Source organism: Ursus maritimus, unplaced genomic scaffold, assembly GCF_017311325.1.
Source record: "Ursus maritimus isolate PB19 unplaced genomic scaffold, ASM1731132v1 scaffold_25, whole genome shotgun sequence".
In the NCBI taxonomy this organism is placed as follows: Eukaryota; Metazoa; Chordata; class Mammalia; order Carnivora; family Ursidae; genus Ursus; species Ursus maritimus.
Genome location: NW_024425008.1, coordinates 11,307,569 through 11,327,969, shown reverse-complemented (window position 1 = coordinate 11,327,969; position 20,401 = coordinate 11,307,569). Strand labels below are relative to the sequence as shown.

The 20,401-nt window shown below is 50.7% G+C and overlaps 1 protein-coding gene across 2 annotated transcripts in view; it reads right to left on the bottom strand.

Annotated features, from left to right (window-relative positions):
* Positions 1 to 2,362: 2,362 nt before the first annotated feature.
* The window catches only part of FBLN5 (fibulin 5), a 78,401-nt gene continuing 60,362 nt past the window's right edge, over positions 2,363 to 20,401 (bottom strand). For both annotated transcript variants that reach the window (XM_008698541.1, XM_008698533.2), the window contains exons 7-11: positions 19,011 to 19,130; positions 15,022 to 15,144; positions 13,831 to 13,957; positions 11,079 to 11,274; positions 2,363 to 3,319 (exon numbers count right to left, since the gene is read on the bottom strand). In XM_008698541.1, coding sequence (XP_008696763.1) covers positions 3,158 to 3,319; positions 11,079 to 11,274; positions 13,831 to 13,957; positions 15,022 to 15,144; positions 19,011 to 19,130 — 728 coding nt within the window. In that variant the 3' untranslated portion in view covers positions 2,363 to 3,157. The remainder of the gene's footprint in view (positions 3,320 to 11,078; positions 11,275 to 13,830; positions 13,958 to 15,021; positions 15,145 to 19,010; positions 19,131 to 20,401) is intronic.

The following is a 20,401-nucleotide window of genomic DNA, read 5'->3' as shown; positions in this document are numbered from 1 at the left end:
GGGCAACGATCGTATCCGTAGACTGTAGGTCTTGTTCAGAAACTGGCTGAACCGAAGTTGGGTGGATAGTTGCTCAACCAAAGCACATCCCCCCTAAAGACGAAAACCTTCCGCTAACAGGATTTCATGTGTTGAGAGGGGAATAGAGAATACCTGCTTCTTTGTCGTATCATCGCTCTCCGGGCTCACAGCTTACCCAGCTGAAGAATTTACACACATGACAATAAACAATCAGGCCACAAAAATACATTTATACCACTGAAAATGAAGTAATCAGACCTGCTCAAATATTTTCACCATCTGGAAAATTAACACCCCAAGGGCCAAGACAGTTACCTAAGAAAATTTCTAAGTACATTACCCAGGCCTGAGAGGTAACAGGCAGGTGGATTCCATGCCAATTAGAAAATGTTATGATTGGCAAACCGCTGTGAAACTCTAAAATTGCAGTTTAATGGAAATGCTGGCTGTCATCCCCCAAGTACATTTCAAGGAATCACAAAGCTTTAGCATTAAAGGCAGCCGAATGGAAGTTTTCATCTGTGTTGAACCCAGAAGATCAGGAGGTAACACAAGGACTTTTGCAGGTGTCCCAGCTCTTCATCCGGCACCCCTTCTACCAAGGAACCCTTCATCCCTCAGGACCTGATGGAGCCGTCCAGAGCAGGGCTCATATGACAGGCTCTCGGCCCAGCTCGGGGACGAGGCAAAGACGACAAGCTCCGGCTCCGAGAGCCCAGGTATCTGAGCCCAAGGGAGCAGCCAGTCCCATCAGACTCCAGGGAAGCACAACGCTGTGACTCAGAAAGCAAGCTTATCCCCAATCTTGTGAATATAAGGTTTCCCAAGGGGTGGGGGAAGCCAACAGCTTTTTGGGTCCTGGGAGCCTCTATAACTGTTTCCCAAATGTTTTGGGTTTGGCCTTACCATACACACTTTGCCCCAGGGCGTTTTTCCCTTAATTTTTAGGCCCCAGTGTATTTTAAGGTAAATTGATCCCACATGCTTCTGATTCATTTACACTGAACTCATCAGACCATGTTTGGAAAGAGCGATCTGAGGTCCAAGAAGCCCTTTGAGCCTGCTTTTATGAGTCTCTCCGTGCCTTTTTTTCTTAGAAGCAGGAAGCCACGTTTTGACGTGGACAAATAAAAGGCCAGCCCCAGAGACTCAGGTCTGGTTCCAAATGTGGCACCTCTGAAACCGATGGGTCCTCAAATCACCAAGACACAGCCTTCCTTCCTTCCTTCCGTTCCTGACATTAAAGGAAAACTTACCCTTGTGCTGTGTTGAGCCCAAGTGGGAAATTCAGAGCTGCCCGGGGGCCGAGCTCACGTAAACCATCAATCAACATTCCAAACTCCACAATGATCCCTGACACCCAAGCCTCCCAGACGAGGGGAGCCCCAGGTTCACGGCCACCTCCTGCTCTTTGCAGAGAGCTGAGCAGGGGGCCCCAGCACTGGCAAGCCTGTAGGAAACTGTCCTTACTCTTCTGAGTTATGAAGCCCGGGCGTTCTGAGCCATTTGTTGTTGATGCTGTTAGTAACACCCCTTGAAACCGACTGCCCGATGGGAAGTGGCTTGGATGTGCTTCGCTTTAGAGGAAAAAGAATCGCCAGCTGAGAGAAATGCTGTCTGGGGGAGGGAACCAAAGATGCTTTTCCCTCCACTGAAGACCCAGCTGTGAAGGATCCATGAAGCCCCTGCTTGCACTGTTGACTCTCTTTGCCCCTGCCTGAGGTGCTGAGTCCTGAAGGAAATCCAGAGTCTTTGATCAGAAAAGGGATGATGAACCCTGCCTATAACTGAAAGGATGCTAAGGGCAAGGTGACCGAGGCGGGGCCGTATTTGTCCCCCGTCGCTTTATGGGGCTTATAACAAGCACTCTCAAGTCCAGCTATTTACTAGAGATTTTAAAAGTCCCAAGGCCCAGGCTCTACCAAAAACCAACTAAATCAGAATCTCTGGGGGCAAAGCCCAAGAAGTCAGGCTTTTTTTTTTCTTAAAAGCTCCACGAGTTACCCTACGTGACAGTCAGGGTTGGGGACCACTGATTTAAAGTACCGTGACTACACTTGTGTTCTGGAAGCGTACCTGGAAATAATCTACATGCCAGAGGGCTGGTTAGTTGTTTCCTAATTGAATGAAATAGGATGCAGGTCCGTGCTAACCCCTACCTTCCCCCACCTCCATTCCTCTGCCCCGCCCCCAACTCGCCATCACGTACCTGAGTTATAAAGGACTATCGAGTTCTCCAGGGAGTTTTCAAGTTGGTGCACAATACACAGGTTTAAAGAGAACTAGAACCAACCCCAAATGCTGAATCATCTACGATAGCCAAAATGAACCAAACACAAGATCTCTTCAAATATTTAATCAGTTTAGAGACCTCTGCCTTCCAACCCAGTTGGGTAAAAATTCTAAAGAAAGCATGATCAAGGGGTCCTCGAAGAAAACACTGGGGTAAAATGGAGAGGAGACTGGGTTTGGGAAGTCAGAACAAAACATGTGTCTTAAGGCCTTTTTAAGGAATTCTACCACTTAATTTTTAAAAAATACTCAAAATGCTCAAGAAAGGATTAAACAGTTATACAAATTTAAGGACAACAAAAACTTCTTTTATGGCTGAAAATGCCACACTTGGTTTTGAAATAGACTCTTTAAAAACCTTAGATCCTGCTGGGGTTTCTTTCCATAGCCTTCTCTGTGCATACAAGAAGCGAACTAGCTACAGCCAGGGGGCCTCGGCAAAGAAGCGATCAGCGGATCAGCGAGAGACAGAAGGCGTGGAAGAGGTGACTGCAAGCCGTTCACAGTCTTTGAACATGGACTCAGGCCCCAGCGAGCCTAATCTATTTCCCTTGAAAAATATGAAAAGAAACTGAAGGCCTTGAAAAATCACCGTCGATCTCAGGTCAGGGTGCCAATAATACTTTCCAATAACTGCGTCGTAAGAACTGGGGAAGCATGTCCTTCAGAGTGACGGGTCTACCATGATACAGGCAGGGTCAGGACATCAGGGCCGACTCCTCGGGAGACGGTCTGCAAGAAAAGCGTAACATCTGTCCCACTTTACTCTCCCTCTTGTTTCTTCTCTTCTCCTGTCCCTTGGGGCTGCTGAGAGGCAGTGTCAGTGGCCCCCCCAGCCCGGGGCTCAGAACGGGTACTGGGACACGTATATCCGCAGTCGGATCACAGAGCTGCCTCTGAAGTTGATGACGGTGTTGACAGTGATCATTTCCAAGTCCAGCTGTATGTCCCGGGGCCCTTTGATGGGGCGTGTCATCACCAGGGTGGCACTGATGGGACCCGTTTGCTGTGGACAGAACCAGGGATACCAGTTAGACAAGGCCTGGCCGACGTAAGGGGGGCAGATGAGCGGGACCCCTGAAGCCGTTAAGCAACATGGAAGAAAGTTGGGGAAAGCCATCATTTTGAGGGCACCTCTCGTGCAATCACCAAAGCGGAAGGCCAGGTGATCTGGCAGCAGCCTGCCTCTGCAGCCCCAATCGGGGGTCTCCCCCTTCAGCGCTGCCATCAACCTGGACCTCCTCAGTGCCACACTCTGCCCTTGGCTTTGCCCACGTCCCAGCTGGCTTTTTCCTGCTAACCTTCCAGGGCTCGCCCAAACTGCCACTTCGTCAGAGGCCTTCCTTACTTCCCCCAACCAATTCAGGTCACCCTGGGACCCTCTGCCCCTGCGCCCAGTCTGCCTAGGGTGGAAAGCACTCATCACCGTGTGGCACTGTCCACACTAACAGGTCTGTGTCTGATGTCTGAGTCCCTACCAGACTATGAGCTCTGTAAAGAGCAAGGACAGGGATCAGGTTTTTCACCGCTGTCCTCCCCCAGAACCCAGCCTGGTGCCAGGCACACAATAAGTGCTCAGTAAATATTATCTTGAATGAAATAATGAGCAATTGGCGGAACTAACGGCATACCATAGGGCTGTCGCTTCACGGCTCTGGGGCTCGGCTCTAAAATGAGGGTTTGTACCAGATCACAAGTTCTCCAGCCAACAGCCTCCAGGGCACCTAGGACACTTTTTCCTAAACTAACAATTCCAGGGACCCATTCCAAGAGTGTCAGCTCGAGTGGATGTTTGGATGATGCCGGGGGAAAGTATAATTTGTTTACAGGCCTCCAGGTGGTTCTGATGTGCGGCGGCCGCAGGAGCTCCCATTAGACACCCTGTGGGTCCCTCCAGCCTCACACCACCCTGTGACCCTAGTGCTGCAGCCCTAATGATTTCACGTAAGCTCTTCTCTTCCACTGAATCTTGCTCTAAAGCATTTGAGGAGCTCAGCAGGGAGTCAGCTTCTCCCTCGGCCTGCTGCTCTCCCTGCTTGTACGCCGGCCTTCTCTCTGACAAATAAATGCATAAAACCTTAAAAAAAAAAAATCGAGAAGTGCTGATCTAAAAGCACAAGTCCGAATCTGGGGACCCTGGCTGTCCTACTTAGAGGTATGTGTCATTATTTCCCCATTTTCTAAATAAGCAAACCAAGGCCCAGTGAGGTTAAGTCATTACATAGGGTCACCTGACTAGTAGGGGCAGGGCTGCTGTCTGACCCCCAATCCCAGGCCTTTTCCACTGCACCACAGTTATCAGAAGAGACTGCTGTGTGTTTTACTTCTTCTCCCGAGCACTGCCCTTGAGGCGAGCGCTCACGGTCCATGCTAGATAGTGGGCTCCTGGAGAGGAAATGGCGTGAGAGAACAAGGAGATGAGGGATTAGCACTTTCTATAAGCACCAGCGCCCAGCCGTGCTCAGAAACTGAAAGCAACAGGCTTGCAAAATCAAGAAGCTTGGCTTACTGAAAGCCACACCACGCGTTTTATCTGTCTCCATAAAGGGAGGACTCCCCATAAAGATCCGACATCCCCGAGCTGCCACAAATATGACCAGGGCGGGGCAGGCAGGTAGGTGCTGGCCAGGTACTGGGACCTCCCCTGTCCCCTGGGCTATCAACAGCCTGACACCCATGCAATTTCCTCTTGGCATCCGCTCCCTCTGTTCCCGTCAGCATCGGCGCAATTGGCACCTCCTTACACAGAGAATCGCTCGGACTTCCTTGTCGACTCTTGCAAAACCTCAGAGCACTGGGCCAGCGTTTCAGAAGGGACAGGCACACAGGGAAATGCCCGCGGCATTTACATATACAAATACCTCACCAGCTTTCACTGTTTGCAAGAACAAAGGCCAGGGGTTGAGGACCTGGAGCTGTGGGCAGCCCTTGGGAGGGAGACCTGCAGAGCCCAAGGTCCAGGAAGGGACTGGAAGGACTGGGAACTTCCAAGTTGTTCACTTGGGCTCTCCTGGTAAAGGTCTCCGGAGGGTCACTGCCTCTCCCATCTGGAAGGAACCCCAGAGGTCAGCGGGTCTGAGGTTGGCCAGGGCCAGATTGCAGCAGCCTTGGAAGGCCTGCCTACAAGCCCATGGGAGGACCCAAGCACCTATCAGGGGAGCTGAGGACAGCCACCTCCCCTACTCACTACTCATTAGGCTTTTAGGGCATAATCAAGGCATTAATGAAAGAGGCCTCCTGAGAGCCCCTAGTCACTGGGAGGCTTCATGGTCACTGGTGCAAAATGATGCCGATGGGGTGGGGGTGGGGGGTTATGATCCCAGGCGTTTGGCCATGACCTTTCGTACATCTCTTATTTAATCCTCATGCCCCCACCATGTAAGTAGCTAAGTACACTACAGAAGGGCCCCAAACTAGCACATGATACCGGCGTGTCGGACCCCCCAAACCCTGCTCTGTGATAAGGTCTCAGGACCTCTCAATTTCCTGACCATCCCACCGCACGGACTCCATGCAAGCATCGCCACTTTACATTGTAAATATTGGCCTGTGGTGTGTCCCCCTCCCCACCGGTGTGCGTTCCTCAGGGACAGAGGCCACATCCTGTTTGTTCCTGGACTCTCAGTGCCTGACTCAAAGCCGCCTATGTCATGCTGCTGAGTTTATGTTCGCGCTGCGAGAAGGGGTGAGTGTGGCCGACCGCAGCAACTGCAGGTTGCAAACTGCCCACCTGATGTGTGTCTTCTTGGCCTTTTGCTCTCATGCAACTTGGATCTGTTCTGAATCGACCTATGGGATGGCCCTGCCTAACGGCTGGCCAGCAAGTCAGCTTGCCTTGGACCTGCCACCTGACCCACACATGTCACAGAGTAGACGTGCTTTGGCAGTCTGAACCCCAGGACCGTGCTCCGTCTTCTGGCCCTAATTGTGTTCCCGAGGCACCTGGCCAAGGCCAGTCAGTCACCAGTCCTCGGTCCAGGGCTCTGAGTGAGATGGGCTGCCAACAGTGCTCCTGAAAGAGGCGTGTGAGTGTGCATGTGTGTATGTACACGTGCCTGTGTGTGCACGTGGGTGTGTGTGGTTTGCCTGCTGTGTGCTTGTGACACAATCAGCAAATCTCAGGGTGGGGGGAAAGCCTGAATGGCCATCAAGCCCCCCACGCGATGCTCCAGTCCCTTGGACGGCACTGCCAAGGCTCCAGGGCCCAGGAGCTCATGGCCTTCTGACAACAGTAGCAGTGTCTGCCACAGCAAAAGCAGCACTACTGGGGGTACCTGGGCGGCTCGGTCCGTTAAGCATCTGACTCTTGGTTTCAGCTCAGGTCATGATCTCGGGGTCGTGAGATCGAGCCCCACATTGGGCTCCACACTCAATGTGGAGTCTGCTTAAGATTCTCTCTCCCTCCCCCTCCCCCGCTTGCGTTCACGCTTGCGCTCTCTCAATAAATTAATAAAATCTTTTGAAAAAAAATATTACCAATACAAAATAACTGACACTTATTGAACATTTTCTACTATTACTAAATGTTAAACTAGACTTTTCTTGTTATCTCAATTTCTGCTGCATCCCAAAGCTAGAAGAGTAGGTGAAAATACCCCACATCCTAAAGGAAAATGTATAGATTTTGATACCCTCCTGACTGGGTTCGAATCCTGCTCTGGGGCTTCCTAGCTGTGAGACCGTGGGCAAGCTCCTCGGCCTCTCTGTGCCTCAGTGCTCACATCTGTAAGTTGGGATGGTCACGCAGGCCCTATGTCACAGGACTGTTGGAAGGATGAAGGGAGCGATATATGGGACCCAGCTGGCGCGATGCCTGGTGCGTGCTGAGCGCTATATAGGATTTGGGATAGTTCCTGTAGCTGTTATCCGTGACTTGCAAAGCAGTGGCCCAGGCGGATCTGTTTCTCTCACTCTTACCACCATGCTACGTCAAACACACTTAGCAGCCCCCACCTCAAGTCGGAGGGGGTTTCAAGAGAACCGTTCAGGGATGCGGGTCCTCTGGGGTTTAAGAGTGCAGCCAGCGGTGCCTGACTCTCCTGGAGTCTACAGACGACGCCCAGATACCTGGAACCACGGGGAGGTGAGGGGCTGCTGGGGAGCTCCCTGTTGGTGCGCCTGCTCTGCCGACGCGCCACCACCCCCTCCCCACCCACGGGAAGTCTGTGGGAGGCACAGCACCAGAAAGAGGCTGGGAAGGTTTGGGGTGGCAAGTGGCCATCAAGGGGCCCGACTGCCCACACCAGAAAATGGTCAGTGCAAAGTCTCCAGGGAAATTTCCAAAGAATCCATAAAGCATCCCCGGAAAGCATGAGCATTTGGGTCTCTGTTCCAGACACGGCACCAATGCCTGCTTGCAATGGCAACAAGCCAATAAGACCCCAGTCCCCCTAACGCTCCCCTCCCATCATCTGCACCCCCCAGTCCTGGAGAAAGAGCCAGAGGCAGCATGGTCAGTGGGAGGAGGGGAAGAGGAAGCTAGCACAGAGGCCAAAACCCCTCCACCCCGGTCCCACCCCTGAGCAGGGGAAGGGGGGAAACTTGACACTGAGTGAGAGACAGAGAGGTTGAAGTTTTCACTGCAACCGGCTAGGACTTGATATGGGAGAAGGAGACAATTCAACAGTAAGTCAAAGCACCTGTTAGTCCCGTGGGATTAACCTAGCCAGCACCCACGTGTGCCCAGGTTTGGAGCCAGCAAGGTGAGAAAAAGGTTACTGAATGTTTCACCGCTGCTAAATCCTACGTGCTGGAGAGAAACAGTTGCCCTGTGTTCCAGGTACTGGACTAAGTAGACGAGCTCATCTAATCCTAAAGTAAATACTATTATTATCCCCTCTTTACAGATGTGGAAATTGAGGCCCAGAGAGGTTAGGTAATGTGCCCAAGGTCACACAGCGGGTGCATTGTGGAACTTGAGTGAAGCGGGTCAGCCTGGTTCCGGAGCCCATGGAGCACAACCATGGGTGCCCCCTGATGGAGCTGCAGCTCGGACAGAGGGGAGCGTGGAAGGCCCACCTTGTCTGGCAGGTTTCTCCCTGTCTTCCTGCCTCCATGCCCATGGCTGCACACGGCCCCCCTACGGAGGCTGTTCTCTCTTCCCGGGTGCAGTCAGAAAGAGAGGCCAGGAGTCACCACCTCCCCGTCTCTGAACGTTCCTTCAGCCTTGGAGTCCTGACAGCCTCTTCTGAACAAGTACTGAAGAATGATGGCCCTTCCCAGTGTCCCAAGAGGGCACAAGCATACAGCTCAGCTTTGTGAGTTTCCAGGGTTCCCCAGGGGCTATGACAATGTGAGTCTGAGAGGAAGCCTCCAGGAAGGGTCCTCGCTCTTGCCCACTCCACCTGCGGGACAATCTGCCTCCCCCTGCATCACTGGGTATCTCTCACAAGTCAGCCTCACGGGGAACATTTGGGTCTAGAGGGATTTTAGCAGGTGGTGGTCTAGTGAGTGAAATCTCGCCCCGGTAAAGTCACCTTCCGAGGATCTTCTTTTCTGCTTGGGGAAAAAATGCAAGGACAGAAGTATCACTGATGGTATTTTAAATCCCCAAAAGAGGCATCTTTGCACACTATGGTTGGGCCCCGCTGTGTCTGTACAAATGAGAGGCCAAACTGGAGAATGCCAGGGGGCCAGGCTTCTGCTCCCAAGGGCAGCAAGGCCACCGCGGCTCACAAGATGTGGGTTTCCGCTGGAAGCGGAGACAAGACAGACAGAAATGCAGCTCTATCCTTCTCATCTTGCAGAAGCGCCTCTACCTTTAACTCATTCATTCCATCTTTCCCCAAAGCCTTTGGCCCTATTGCATTCGTCTACAGATGCTGGCTCCATGGACTATGTTACTACATGTGACCTGGTCCTGTTAGGGTCTTGCCAAAAACATAGTAGTGAGGATACAGGCAAGATACCAGCCCCTGGGACCTTCTCTAATCTGTTCTAACCCCTGCTTCTGAGACTCCCCTGTTTTTAGAACATCCTAGCCCCAGAGGCAAGGACTGGAAGATTCTGCCAGGAGACAGCAAGAGGGTCGTAGAGACCTCAGATAGGCGGTCCTCTCACAGGACCAGGGGCGGGAGGCCCCCTTCAAAGTGGAGAAGCTTCCATGGCCCTATAGGTTGCCTCTGGAGGACCGCATGCTGTAGTTGTTAGAAATGCAGATTCCTGGGTAGAGGGGGCTGAATAAGGGCCCCCAGAGATCTCAGGCCCTGTAACTACATCCCCAGAACCTGTAAATACTACCTTATAAGAAAAAGGGATCTCTGGGGCACCTGGGTGGCTCAGTTGTTAAGCGTCTGCCTTTGGCTCAGGGCGTGATCCCAGAGTCCTGGGATCGAGCCCCACATCAGGCTCCTCCGCTGGGAGCCTGTTTCTTCCTCTCCCACTCCCCCTGCTTGTGTTCCCTCTCTCGTTGGCTGTCTCTCTCTCTGTCAAATAAATAAATAAAATCTTTAAAAAAAAAAAAAGAAAGAAAGAAAAAAGAAAAAGGGATCTCTGGCCTGTGATTAAGGTAAGGATCTTGGCTCATGGAGATTATCCTGGATTATCTGGGCAGGCCCTAAATCCAATCACACAGGAGGGGAGAGAGAGACAGGGAAATTTGACACACACAGAACCAGAGGCAGTGTGTCCACGGACGGAGGCAGTGACTAAAGGGACATGGCCACAAGTCAGGAAATGCTGGCCGTCGCTGGGACTGAAGGAAGCAAGGAATGGCCTCTCCCCTAGAGCTCTGGAGAGAATACGGCTCTGGGGACACCTTGGTTTCAGCTCAGTGAACGTGATTTCAGGCTTTTGGCTTCCAGAACCGTGAGAAAATAAATTTCTGTTGTCTTAAGCCACCAAGTTGTGGTAATTTGTCACAGAAACCACAGGAAACCGATACACTAGGCCTCAACCACTGTCTTCTGAAAGAGACTCCCCAGAGAGGAAACTCCATAATCCACTCTTTGGACAAGAGCCCAAATTCACCCTGCAATGTGAAAAACACGGCTCTAAAGCGGGGGTCTCCAAAGACGTGCGTCCACCCCGAGTGGCAGGAGATGAAGCTCAGGAACACAGGGGCACAGGATTACACGTGCGTCATCAACAAAGAGACGAATGTATTTTAGGACGCGTGCTCTAAAATGTTTTCTTGATATGGCTAAGGCAGCACTATCCATCCAACTTCCTACGGTGATAGAAATGCTCTTTATCCCAGCTAACACAGCGGCCACAGGCGACTACTGAGCTCTTGAAATGTGGCCAGTGCCACGGAAGAACCTAATCTTTCATTTCATTTCATTTTAATTTATTTAAAATTTAAAGAGCCCTCATGGCGACTCTGTTGGACCACACAGACGGCGCCCACTTCTGAGAGGAAAGCCTTTATATTTGCTGCAACGGAAGTGCCACGAGAGCAAGGATTTGGGGATGTTTTTTTCACTACTCCAGCTCAGTTTCTGGAAGCGCATAGGAGGCAATAAATATTTGTCAAACGAGCGGATGGATGACTGGATATGTGAGTGCCTCCTCCAGGCAGGACAGAAGATTGCAACGCGGTCTAACTTCTCAGGGCGCAGACAAGGAGGATGTGGAGGCTCACCGAGGAGAAGCAGTTTTCACACAGCTGCCCAGAAAGTCATAGGAATCAGAACCTCAAAGTCCCGACTCCCACCCACTCCCCTCTTCCCACCCACCCCTCCTACCTGCTCTCTGACCCGTTTCTAGAAGCACGTGCCAGGCTAACAACATAAGCATCGTTAACGATGGTGACCATCCCCTCTTACCCGCATATAGAATTCTCTGCCCTCGTTCCCAGACTTGATCTGGAAGATGTAATACGCCCCAGGGTAGCGGGTCGTGGCTTGCATTTGGAAGATGTCGGCAGGAACGGAGCGTCCTGACACCACATCCATATCCCGGTACAGGATGGTGAAGGGTTGGTCTCTGCAGCCAGGATTCTCAGCAGGACACATACAGCGGCTGTTGGCAAGGGAAATTATGCATGAATGCGATAAATACTTTCCAGATGCTCCTTGTACCTACTTCCTCCCTTAACACACTGAAAAGGAGGCTACCCCATTTTTATCATCCGAACGCTGTAACTGTAGATCCCCTCTGCCCCTGGGTCTCACCTACAACCTCACCAGGGTGTAGGTGAGCTCTCTGACCCAATCAGGTATTTCTGCTGCTAGAGTATAGACCCTAGATATCTGCTTTGCATATTCTCTAATGCACTTTACATCTGTCATGTGTTTATTTGGCAAAATGCTTCGCTGGTCATGTAGCCCTTCACTTCCCCAGACGTTCATACTCAGGAAGAAATTCTAAAAATGAGAAATCACATGAGATTGACAGAAACTGGGTGGTCCTTGTACACTCTCTACAGCACTTAGCACGGGCTGTGCAGAACGTCACTTCATCTTTTCATTCGATAAACAAGAGCTTAGGACTCACTAAACTCACTGTGAGACACAACGTTAGACACTTTGGAATTGCCAGGATCAATAAGATTCTGACCTCAAATAGTTCATCTTCTTGTAGGAGAAATAAATCATGGACACAAATATCTCTACTACAAAACGGCTAATTTGAAACACTAGTAACAGCATTGTCATGAAACCGTTGACTCTCTTTCCCAACGAAGGCCTGTTGTAGAGGCCCCTTGATGTCTTCCTAACCACCCTATCTCTCACCTCATCCCTGAGACTCCCCAAAGGGTCAGAGTTCACAACAGGATGAGGACATCTGTGGGTACATTGCCTTGATGGGCAGAACTGGGAGTCAACCTTGTCTTGTTTCCGTTGCTCTCCTCAAACTTCTGATCTATGTTCAAAACATTGGTTGGTTCCATCTCCAAAACACAGTCCAAGTCCACCCACCCTTCACCATCTCTTTTATCACAGCATTGTCATTCAGGGCACCACCGGGTCTCACCCGGACCTCTGGGGTGGCCTTCTAATAGGCCCCTCCCCCGTCAATCCATTACATGGCAGCCAGAGCGCCCGTCATCAGAAAACCAGATTCTGTCTCTGTCCTGCTTGAAGATCCTCCAAGGGCCACCCCTTGCAACATGAGTAAAAACTAAACACCCACTTTAGCCTGTAAGACCCAGGGGATCTGGCGTCTGTCAATTTCCCACCAGTCACTGCCCACTTCGCTCACAAGGCTGCAGCAACTGAGCCTCCTCTGGTCCCCGAGGACGTCAAGCTCCCCACCACCTTGGGATCTCTGTACGTGCTGTTCCCTCTGCACTTCCACTCTCTGTCAACACTGGCTCATTTTCTCATTCCAGCCCACATGCCATCCCTCAGAGGAGATTTTGGACTCCCCAGTCTAGACCAAGTCCAACCAACATGGTCCTTTTATAAATCCCCATTCCTCTGGCTCACACTCCTACCCCAATCTATGATTATGTTTTCATTTATGGAACAATTTGCTTAATGTCTTTCTCGTCCACTCTCAGAAGAGCAAAAACTACGGCACCTGACACAGGTGTCCAGCACAGAACCGGAGCTCAACTGACACCGAATAAAGGAACGTAGAAAAATTATTTCTAAAGTTTTGTTTTTTAAGGCTGATCAAAACAGCTGAGCTAATACGTCCCGGGTGCCCAAATGGCCCCTTAAAATGTCACGTGTCACACAGCAAAGAATTGCTTCCCAAATTAAGAAGCTTGGAGGGCGTGCTGACTGAGGGCAGCTGAAGAGGGTCACAAACAGCTGGGGGACGCGGCACTGGAGCTCAGATCTGAAAGATGGGGCGGATCCGTCTATGTGGCGGTGGGAGAAATGCCTTCCATATGGCAGAAGTGGGTGCGTGAAAGTCAGGAGGCTGGCCGCTGCAGGGTGTGGGTAGAGGTGAGGGCAAGTCCTGTTCGGGTTGGCAGGAGTACAGGACACACAGACAAGGACACGAGCTGGAAGGGGGTGGCTGGAGTCGGGAGGAACAGGTCCTGGAGGCAGGCAGTTTTCAGCGGCGTGCCAGGGACCTCCCAGGCCACAGTAGCTCAGTGCCGAGCACTGAACCGGGCCAATTCCCCGGCTACAGATAAGGGTGGCCCGAGGATCCCTGGGAGAAGCAGCAATGGGAGCTGGGAGAGCAGCCTGACACTCGGCTCTGCCCAAAGGACCCTGGAACCAGAAACCAAAGGGTTGCTAGAAGCGTATCTCTTAGCATGGAGGGAGGCCATCTGCCATGGATCCCCGCCTGCCTGCCCCTGCTTTGTCCTCTTTCGCCTGTTCTCGTACAGAGCAGGAAGCACCCTGGTAAGCCATGAATGGCTCTTGGAGGCTGCACTCCTAGAGGACAAGACAGATGTGTCTGATTCATCTCTTTATCTCCAGTGCGAGGAATGGGTGTTACTCGGCGTAGTAAATGTGTGGCTGGAAGAAAGGAGGGCAAAAGATGTACGTGTGTGTGTGTGTGTGTGTGTGTATGATAGGCAACAGGCCAGGCAGGGGCACTCTCCTCTCCACCACAATGGCACCCTCCTGAACCAGGCCCCTCACTCATGTTCCCATTTCTCAAATGACTTACTTATCGCTGATCCGCAGATAAGGCTCCTCGCAGCGGATGGGGTCAATGCACTTAAAGCCCCCCTGCAAATTGTAGCAAGTCTGCTGCAGGTTACACGTGTGGTTTCCATGCTCACACTCGTTGATATCTGCAATGCAGGTAGATAAGAGGCTGAAACAGGACAGCGCTTCCCAGGTGTTGGCTCCGGCCAGGGGTGTGTGTGTGTGTGTGTGTGTGTGTGTGTGAGTGTGTGCGCGAGCACGTGCGGGGGGGCAGCCTGGTCTTTACTATAGGACTGCACTGTCCACTATGACAGCTACTGGCCACAGGTGGCTACTGAGCACTGGAAATGTGGCTAGTGCAAGTTGAGCTGTGCTGTAAATGGAAAAGACACACAGATCTTGGCCACGCAGTACAAAAAAAGAATGCAATATCTCATCAACAGTTTTTACATTGAGTACACGTTGGAATGATAATATTGCAGAGGTAGTGCATTAAATAAAATATATTCTCAAAATTAATTTTACCTATTTTTTTTATTCCTATATGGCTCCTATTTTGTAGCTGACTTTATATTTCTATTGCCCAGCACTGCCATGGAGAATTCTTGCTTGGTGTTCAGGTAAGGTAGGTTCAAGGAGCTGAAATGGGTCAGTGGCTCACCTATCAGCCTCTCCAACGGCCCCAGTGGGTGGACCACGGGGCTGGGAATCAGCCCAAACAGCCAATCTGAAGGAGACCTACCCCCGACACAACCTGGGGTCCTGACCCTCTGAGGGACACACAGTTAGACGTGTGAGTTTCCCTGGCTTCCACTCTCTAGGGAATCAGGAGAGAAACACTAACTAGGCTACCCTCCAGGAGCCGTGCGAAAGCCTGGACCTCGGTCCATGAATGGGGCCAGATCACAAGAAGCCTTGGCTGGGGCGGTCCTCTGAGGGGTCACTGAGATCTGCCCAGGGAGGCCAGACAGGCCACCTCTTCCTGTGGAGTTCATGACAGTAGTGAAGTAGCTATGTCTTTTCTGAGGCCAAGGTATGGGTCACAGGACAGGAAGGCCCGACATCCTGGCCAGAGACTGCCACTCTGCGAGCTACTGGAACCCACTCATGCCCTCATCCCTGCCACCTTCCCCAGGTGAAAACATCCATGACCCCCTGAGCCAGCCCCACCTCACACCTCCTCCAGCCAGGCCCCTCTGGACAGCCTTACCCTGGCAGCTTCGGTTGTCGTCCAACAGAATGTAGCCAGGGGGACAGGAGCAGAAGTACGTGCCGGGCTGGTTCACACACTCGTGTTGGCAGAGGAACTCAGAGAGGCTGCACTCATCCATATCTGGGGGTGACAAGTCACACCTGCTGCTTATAATCAGACTACCTGGGGATGGGGGCTTAGTGGTTTTCTCTTCCAACGCCCACACCCTCCTGACACATGTGACGGTACATCTGTGGCTACGAAGTTGCCATTTTACTTCTTGCACACTCAGGTGACGGGGAGCTCACTACCTACTGAGGAAGCCTACTGACAGTTGGACAGCTCTAATTGTTAGCATATTCTTCCCTATAGGGAGCTGAAATCTGTCTCCATCCAACTTCTCACACGCCCACCTCAGCTACATTATCTACTAATTACGGACTCATTTTGCGCAGCAGGTAAATATAACTCCCACTTCCAGAGGTGGGATTCGTTTGCCCACTGGAGTTTTCCAGGTGCAGAGCTCTTCTCCAAAACCCAAAAAACATTCCCTGGACCCAGTCTTCTGAAAGGGCAACTTTACCAGTGCCAACGGCCCTCTAATCACCCCAAAGTTAAGAAACAATATTATTTCTATAGTCCCAACTCAAAGGAACATATCCAGGAGGCCAGGGGATGTCCAGTACATTAAAACATCTTTGTGTCCAAAAATCTCCTTGAAAAAGAAAACTCTGGAGTGGCACCGGGTGGGCCCATGTATATCCCTGGGTGGCCCGCCTGCCTCAGGAGGTCGCTGGGACCTGGGAAGCTGGAGGTGGGCCACCCTCCAGCTGCAGAGGTGGGGACGCGAAGGAAGAGCCATTGAACATGTTGGCCGTGGTGGCTGATGCAGGGGGGNNAACCCAGCTCTTCATCACACACAGAGTTTGGCAACAGAGCCCCCGTTTGAGCCTCATTCGATAGGCGCGCCAAAGAAAACATGTTTTTCTTTCATTTATTGTTTCCCGAAAACTTGCTTTCACTAGTTTCCCCATGTGACATGTCCTCGGATTGCTCTCTCACTCACAGACCACTGGTGGCTGGAATCACCCATGGAGGGTGTCTGCACAAATAAGGCAGTTTCCTCACCACTGGCTCCTTCTGGGAGTGTGACATGCGTGACGCCTCTCCCATCAGAGAAGGAGAAACTCCTTCCCGCCTCTCCCACCGGTCTCCAGGCAAAGGGTTCGGAGCCAGCAGAACCGGGATGCTGATGTGAAAAGTTAAAGCTCTGTGAGGCAAGATTTGCTTTTGGCAACTCCTCCCCCTCTCCCCCGGGACCTTGTAGGGTCCCATCAACAGAGAGTGTCCCCCTCGATCTTGGCTATGTTTGTAGATTCCGGTCCATAGCTCCGGTAGAAGCATGAATATAAACCAGCAGCTCCCAAGTGCTTGCGACGTACCAAGGGCCGAGTTAAATGTTTCATATGCCTCACCTTATTTTTTTTTAAGATTTTATTTTTAAGTTATTTTAAGTCATCTCTACACCCAGTGTAGGGCTCAGACTCATGACCCCGAGATCAAGAGTCGCACACTCCACTGACTGAGCCGGCCAGGCGCCCCATGCTTCATCTGATTTAATCCTCACCTCAGCCCTATGAAGGAAGCACTATTACTAGCTGCGTTTTACAGAGGAAAATTTGAGGCTTATAGAGGTTAGGTAGCTTGACTAAGTTCGCAGATAACGAGTGAAAAGGAAAGCTGGGATTTGAAGCCAGCCAGCCAGTCAGCCTCCCGATCCTGCGGCTAGTCAGCACAATGCTGTAATGTCTCTCTGAGTGATCATGTTCGGAACTTACAATCAGTGGATTTGAGGGGTTCTAAGGTTGGGGGCATCCCCAGAGCAGGACTGGCTCCAGGGCAGGTGGAGAGGGCGGCACCCACCCCTGCCTCCTGTTGGGTAGGGAGGGGCCCTAATAGGCCCACTCGGTTTATCTTGGGGTCTGCAATCCCCAGACTTTACTAAGGCTGTGACTCTAATCTCCACCAAAAATTGAAATACAAGCCCAGTTTCTGGCCAGGAGCACACCTGAGGCTACTTTCACTCATCCCCATGACAAGCCGCCATGGTTTCCAGGACCAGCTCAGCTTAGCAGGTCCTCGAGAGATAAGGGGACACAGCTAGGAAGGGGCTAGTGCTGCACAGAGGGGCCCCACTAGCCTCAACAGCATGGAGAGGTACAGTTCCCGGGGAAAATGAGAAGCAAAGAAAGGGGGTGAGTAGGAAGGGACAGAAAACAAACTCCCTGTGTCGCACTGTTATCCTGGGCCAACCCTAAAGCCTGCAGCGGCCACGGGTCACTCTAAGTCTTAGAAAAGTGGGTGTCGTGTGAACGTGCAGAAGATAGAGATTTCGGGTGAAGTGAGTCAACTGAAAATCCTTGCCAAACCACCAGGGATGTAAAATCTCCGAAAAGCCAGAAGTCTCTTACACGTACACCTGGAAAAAGTCAACTAACATGGAACGACACAGGTACACAAGCTTTTTTCATGTCTGTGACCACCCTCATGACTTGGCCAAGGAAAGAGCTAGAATTTGAACCCAGCTCCATCTGGCTCCAATCCCCCTACCATACCACCTCTGCAGATGGTCAATAAACACCTGTGGATTCTGGAGCATGGACTTCTGGAGAAACAAATAATCCCATCTCATAATGCTAAACTTTCCCCCTCTCAGTCCCTTGGCCCAGATTCCCCAAGGAGTGCCATAGGAGGAACTGAAATCAGGAAGAAAGTAGCTTTTCATCCCTGAAGGTATTTTATTAGTTTCTGGGACTGACATTTAATCCATCTAAAGCTCTCTGCAAATGCTTAGTTGGGGCTCCAGCTTTCCGGGCCCCAGAGAGAGGTGCTCAGTTGTTCAGAGAACTCTGTCCCCAGAACACCCCAGTCCTCACTGAAGCTACCAGACAAGTCTCATTCATGACCTGGGTCAGTTTCTGTCACAGTGAAACCCAGGATTAAGAAACTTTCCATTCAGCAGGACAAAAAGATTTTCACACCCTAGGGTATGGTTCGCTTATTTTGAAAAATACAGGGAAGCATGGTTAATTTGGACTGTGCTAACTCACAACTCCTCAAGATGCCAAAAGTGGATGGAGAGGAGTTTACTTTAATCCAGTATTTACAAAAAAAACAAGGAATGAAGGGAAGGAAGGAAGAATGGAAGAAAGAATGAGCTGTACACGGCTCTGTGTGGGATGCTACAGGGATTTATACGAGTAAAACTGCCATCCCTGTTCTCAAGAGTTTATAAGTTTCTTATTACAGGGTTTAATTAAATTATAATAGAGTTCACAAGAAAGCACTGGCAAAGAATCATAGCTTCTTGGTCTTGGAAGGAATTTATAAAAGGTCAACAAAGCCACCATATTATGTTCTCACAAATTATTAAGAATTAATTAATTCAATATTCAATCATTTGTTCACTGCTTTGAGAACTGTTGACTTCACGCATGCTATGTGCCAGTCCTAGAGCTAGGCACTGCTCATTTGTAGAGATTTTAGAAGTTCACAAAGTATTTTCACTCACCCATATGATCTCACTCATTCAGTGCCCCCACCAACCCACCCTGTGAGATATGCTATCATACCAAAGTCACTTCCCTCTACAGGTACTATTAGGCTAGGCCCAGGACTTGTCAGTGCAGGGCAGGGACAGATAATTCAAACCAACACACAAAATCAGGCAACTCCTTTCCCTCTTCAACCCCATGTCAGACCCTAAAGGCCGCTCCATTGGTTTTTGCATTAGGGGTCAAATGACAAGGGAGGAGACTCTACTCCACCTCTCGGGAAGTGACTCATCTCTGCTTTGAGTGGCTGTGATTCCACCGCACTGGGAAATATCCCAAACTGGGGATGTGTCTGGGAAAGGAGAGGAAACACCTGTAAAGGAAGCCCTGTCCTCTGTCCCCCCACTGCACCCCTACGACAGATGGAAGTCTCCAAATGCCAAATCCCATTACCACTGCAATGAACACCGTCATCCTCAAGTTCATATCCTGGGTCACAGCGGCAGATGAAAGAGCCGTAGGTGTTGACACAGGTTTGCACGCAGGGGTTCTCAGTGGTACACTCGTTCACGTCTATGGAAAGCAAAAGCACATCACCGACCATTCCCACAACAGAACATCCCCACTGACGTGGCAGAAAACGCACTGGCAACAGAATCTACTGGGCACCAGGAGACCAGATTCCCAGGTGCCAATGCTCTCCATCCAGGACCTCTCAGGTCTACAGCTCAGACACCAGAGTGTTCACCGGAGGACGAGGGCCTCCATTCACATCTCCCTCTTTGCTCACAAGTTGGGAGGGGTAGAAACAACTTGTATACACATATCCATGTAGATGCGTGTACACACATACCCCTCCAGTCCCCAAAGCTCAATTTCCAGGTAACATCTGCTCTTTCCCATCATCTGACACATTCTATCACTGAGTAGCTCTTCCCTCACCCCCACTGACTTTGAAGTTTCAGGTAAGCAGGTAAATAACCACGACCATTTTAATAACTCTCTTTATTATTGCTATGGACTGAATTGTGTCCCTCCCCCAAATTCCTGTGTTGAAGCCCTAACCCCCAACATGACTGGATTTGGAGATGGGGCCTTTAGGAGGTGATTAAGGTTAAATGAGGTCATATAGGTGGGGGCCTCATGACGGGGTTAGTGCCCTTAGAAGAATGGACACCAGAGAGCTTGCTATAGCTCCCTCTGCCTTGCGAGCACACGGTGAGAAGGCTGCTGTCCGCAGGGCAAGAAGAGAGCCCTCACCAGCGCCTGATCATGCCGGCATCTGATCTTGGAATTCTCGCCTCAAAAACTATGCGAAAACAAATTTTCCTTGTTTAAGCTACTCAATCTGGTATTTTGTCACGGCCACCTGAGATAAGACAGTTACTCAAAAACAATGTCACTCATTATTACAAAAGGATCTCACACTTACCAAATCCTTACAAGGACTACTGCCCCATGTTACAAGTTCAGTGGGTTAAGGAAAGGACCACAAAGGGGCACAAGGAAACTTACAGATAATGGAATATTTCATCATCTTGAATGTGGTGATGGCTCCATGGGGGTATATGGACAGCAAAGTTTATGAAATAATGTGCCTTTAGTAGTGCAGTTTATTGTACATCAATGATACATCAATAATTTTAAGGTTGTTTGAAGGTTGGGACATGCGTCCAAGTCCCAGGCGAACAAGCACAGCTGGAACCGGCACATGAGTCAGGGCTCTTTCCATAATACCTGTGAGTTATTTATTCTGCATAGTTCATCGGGATGAGGGAAGGGGGAGGAAGGAGCCCTTTTCTCCACTGGCATTGGCTGACCCGTTTTAAGCACACCCTCTCCCC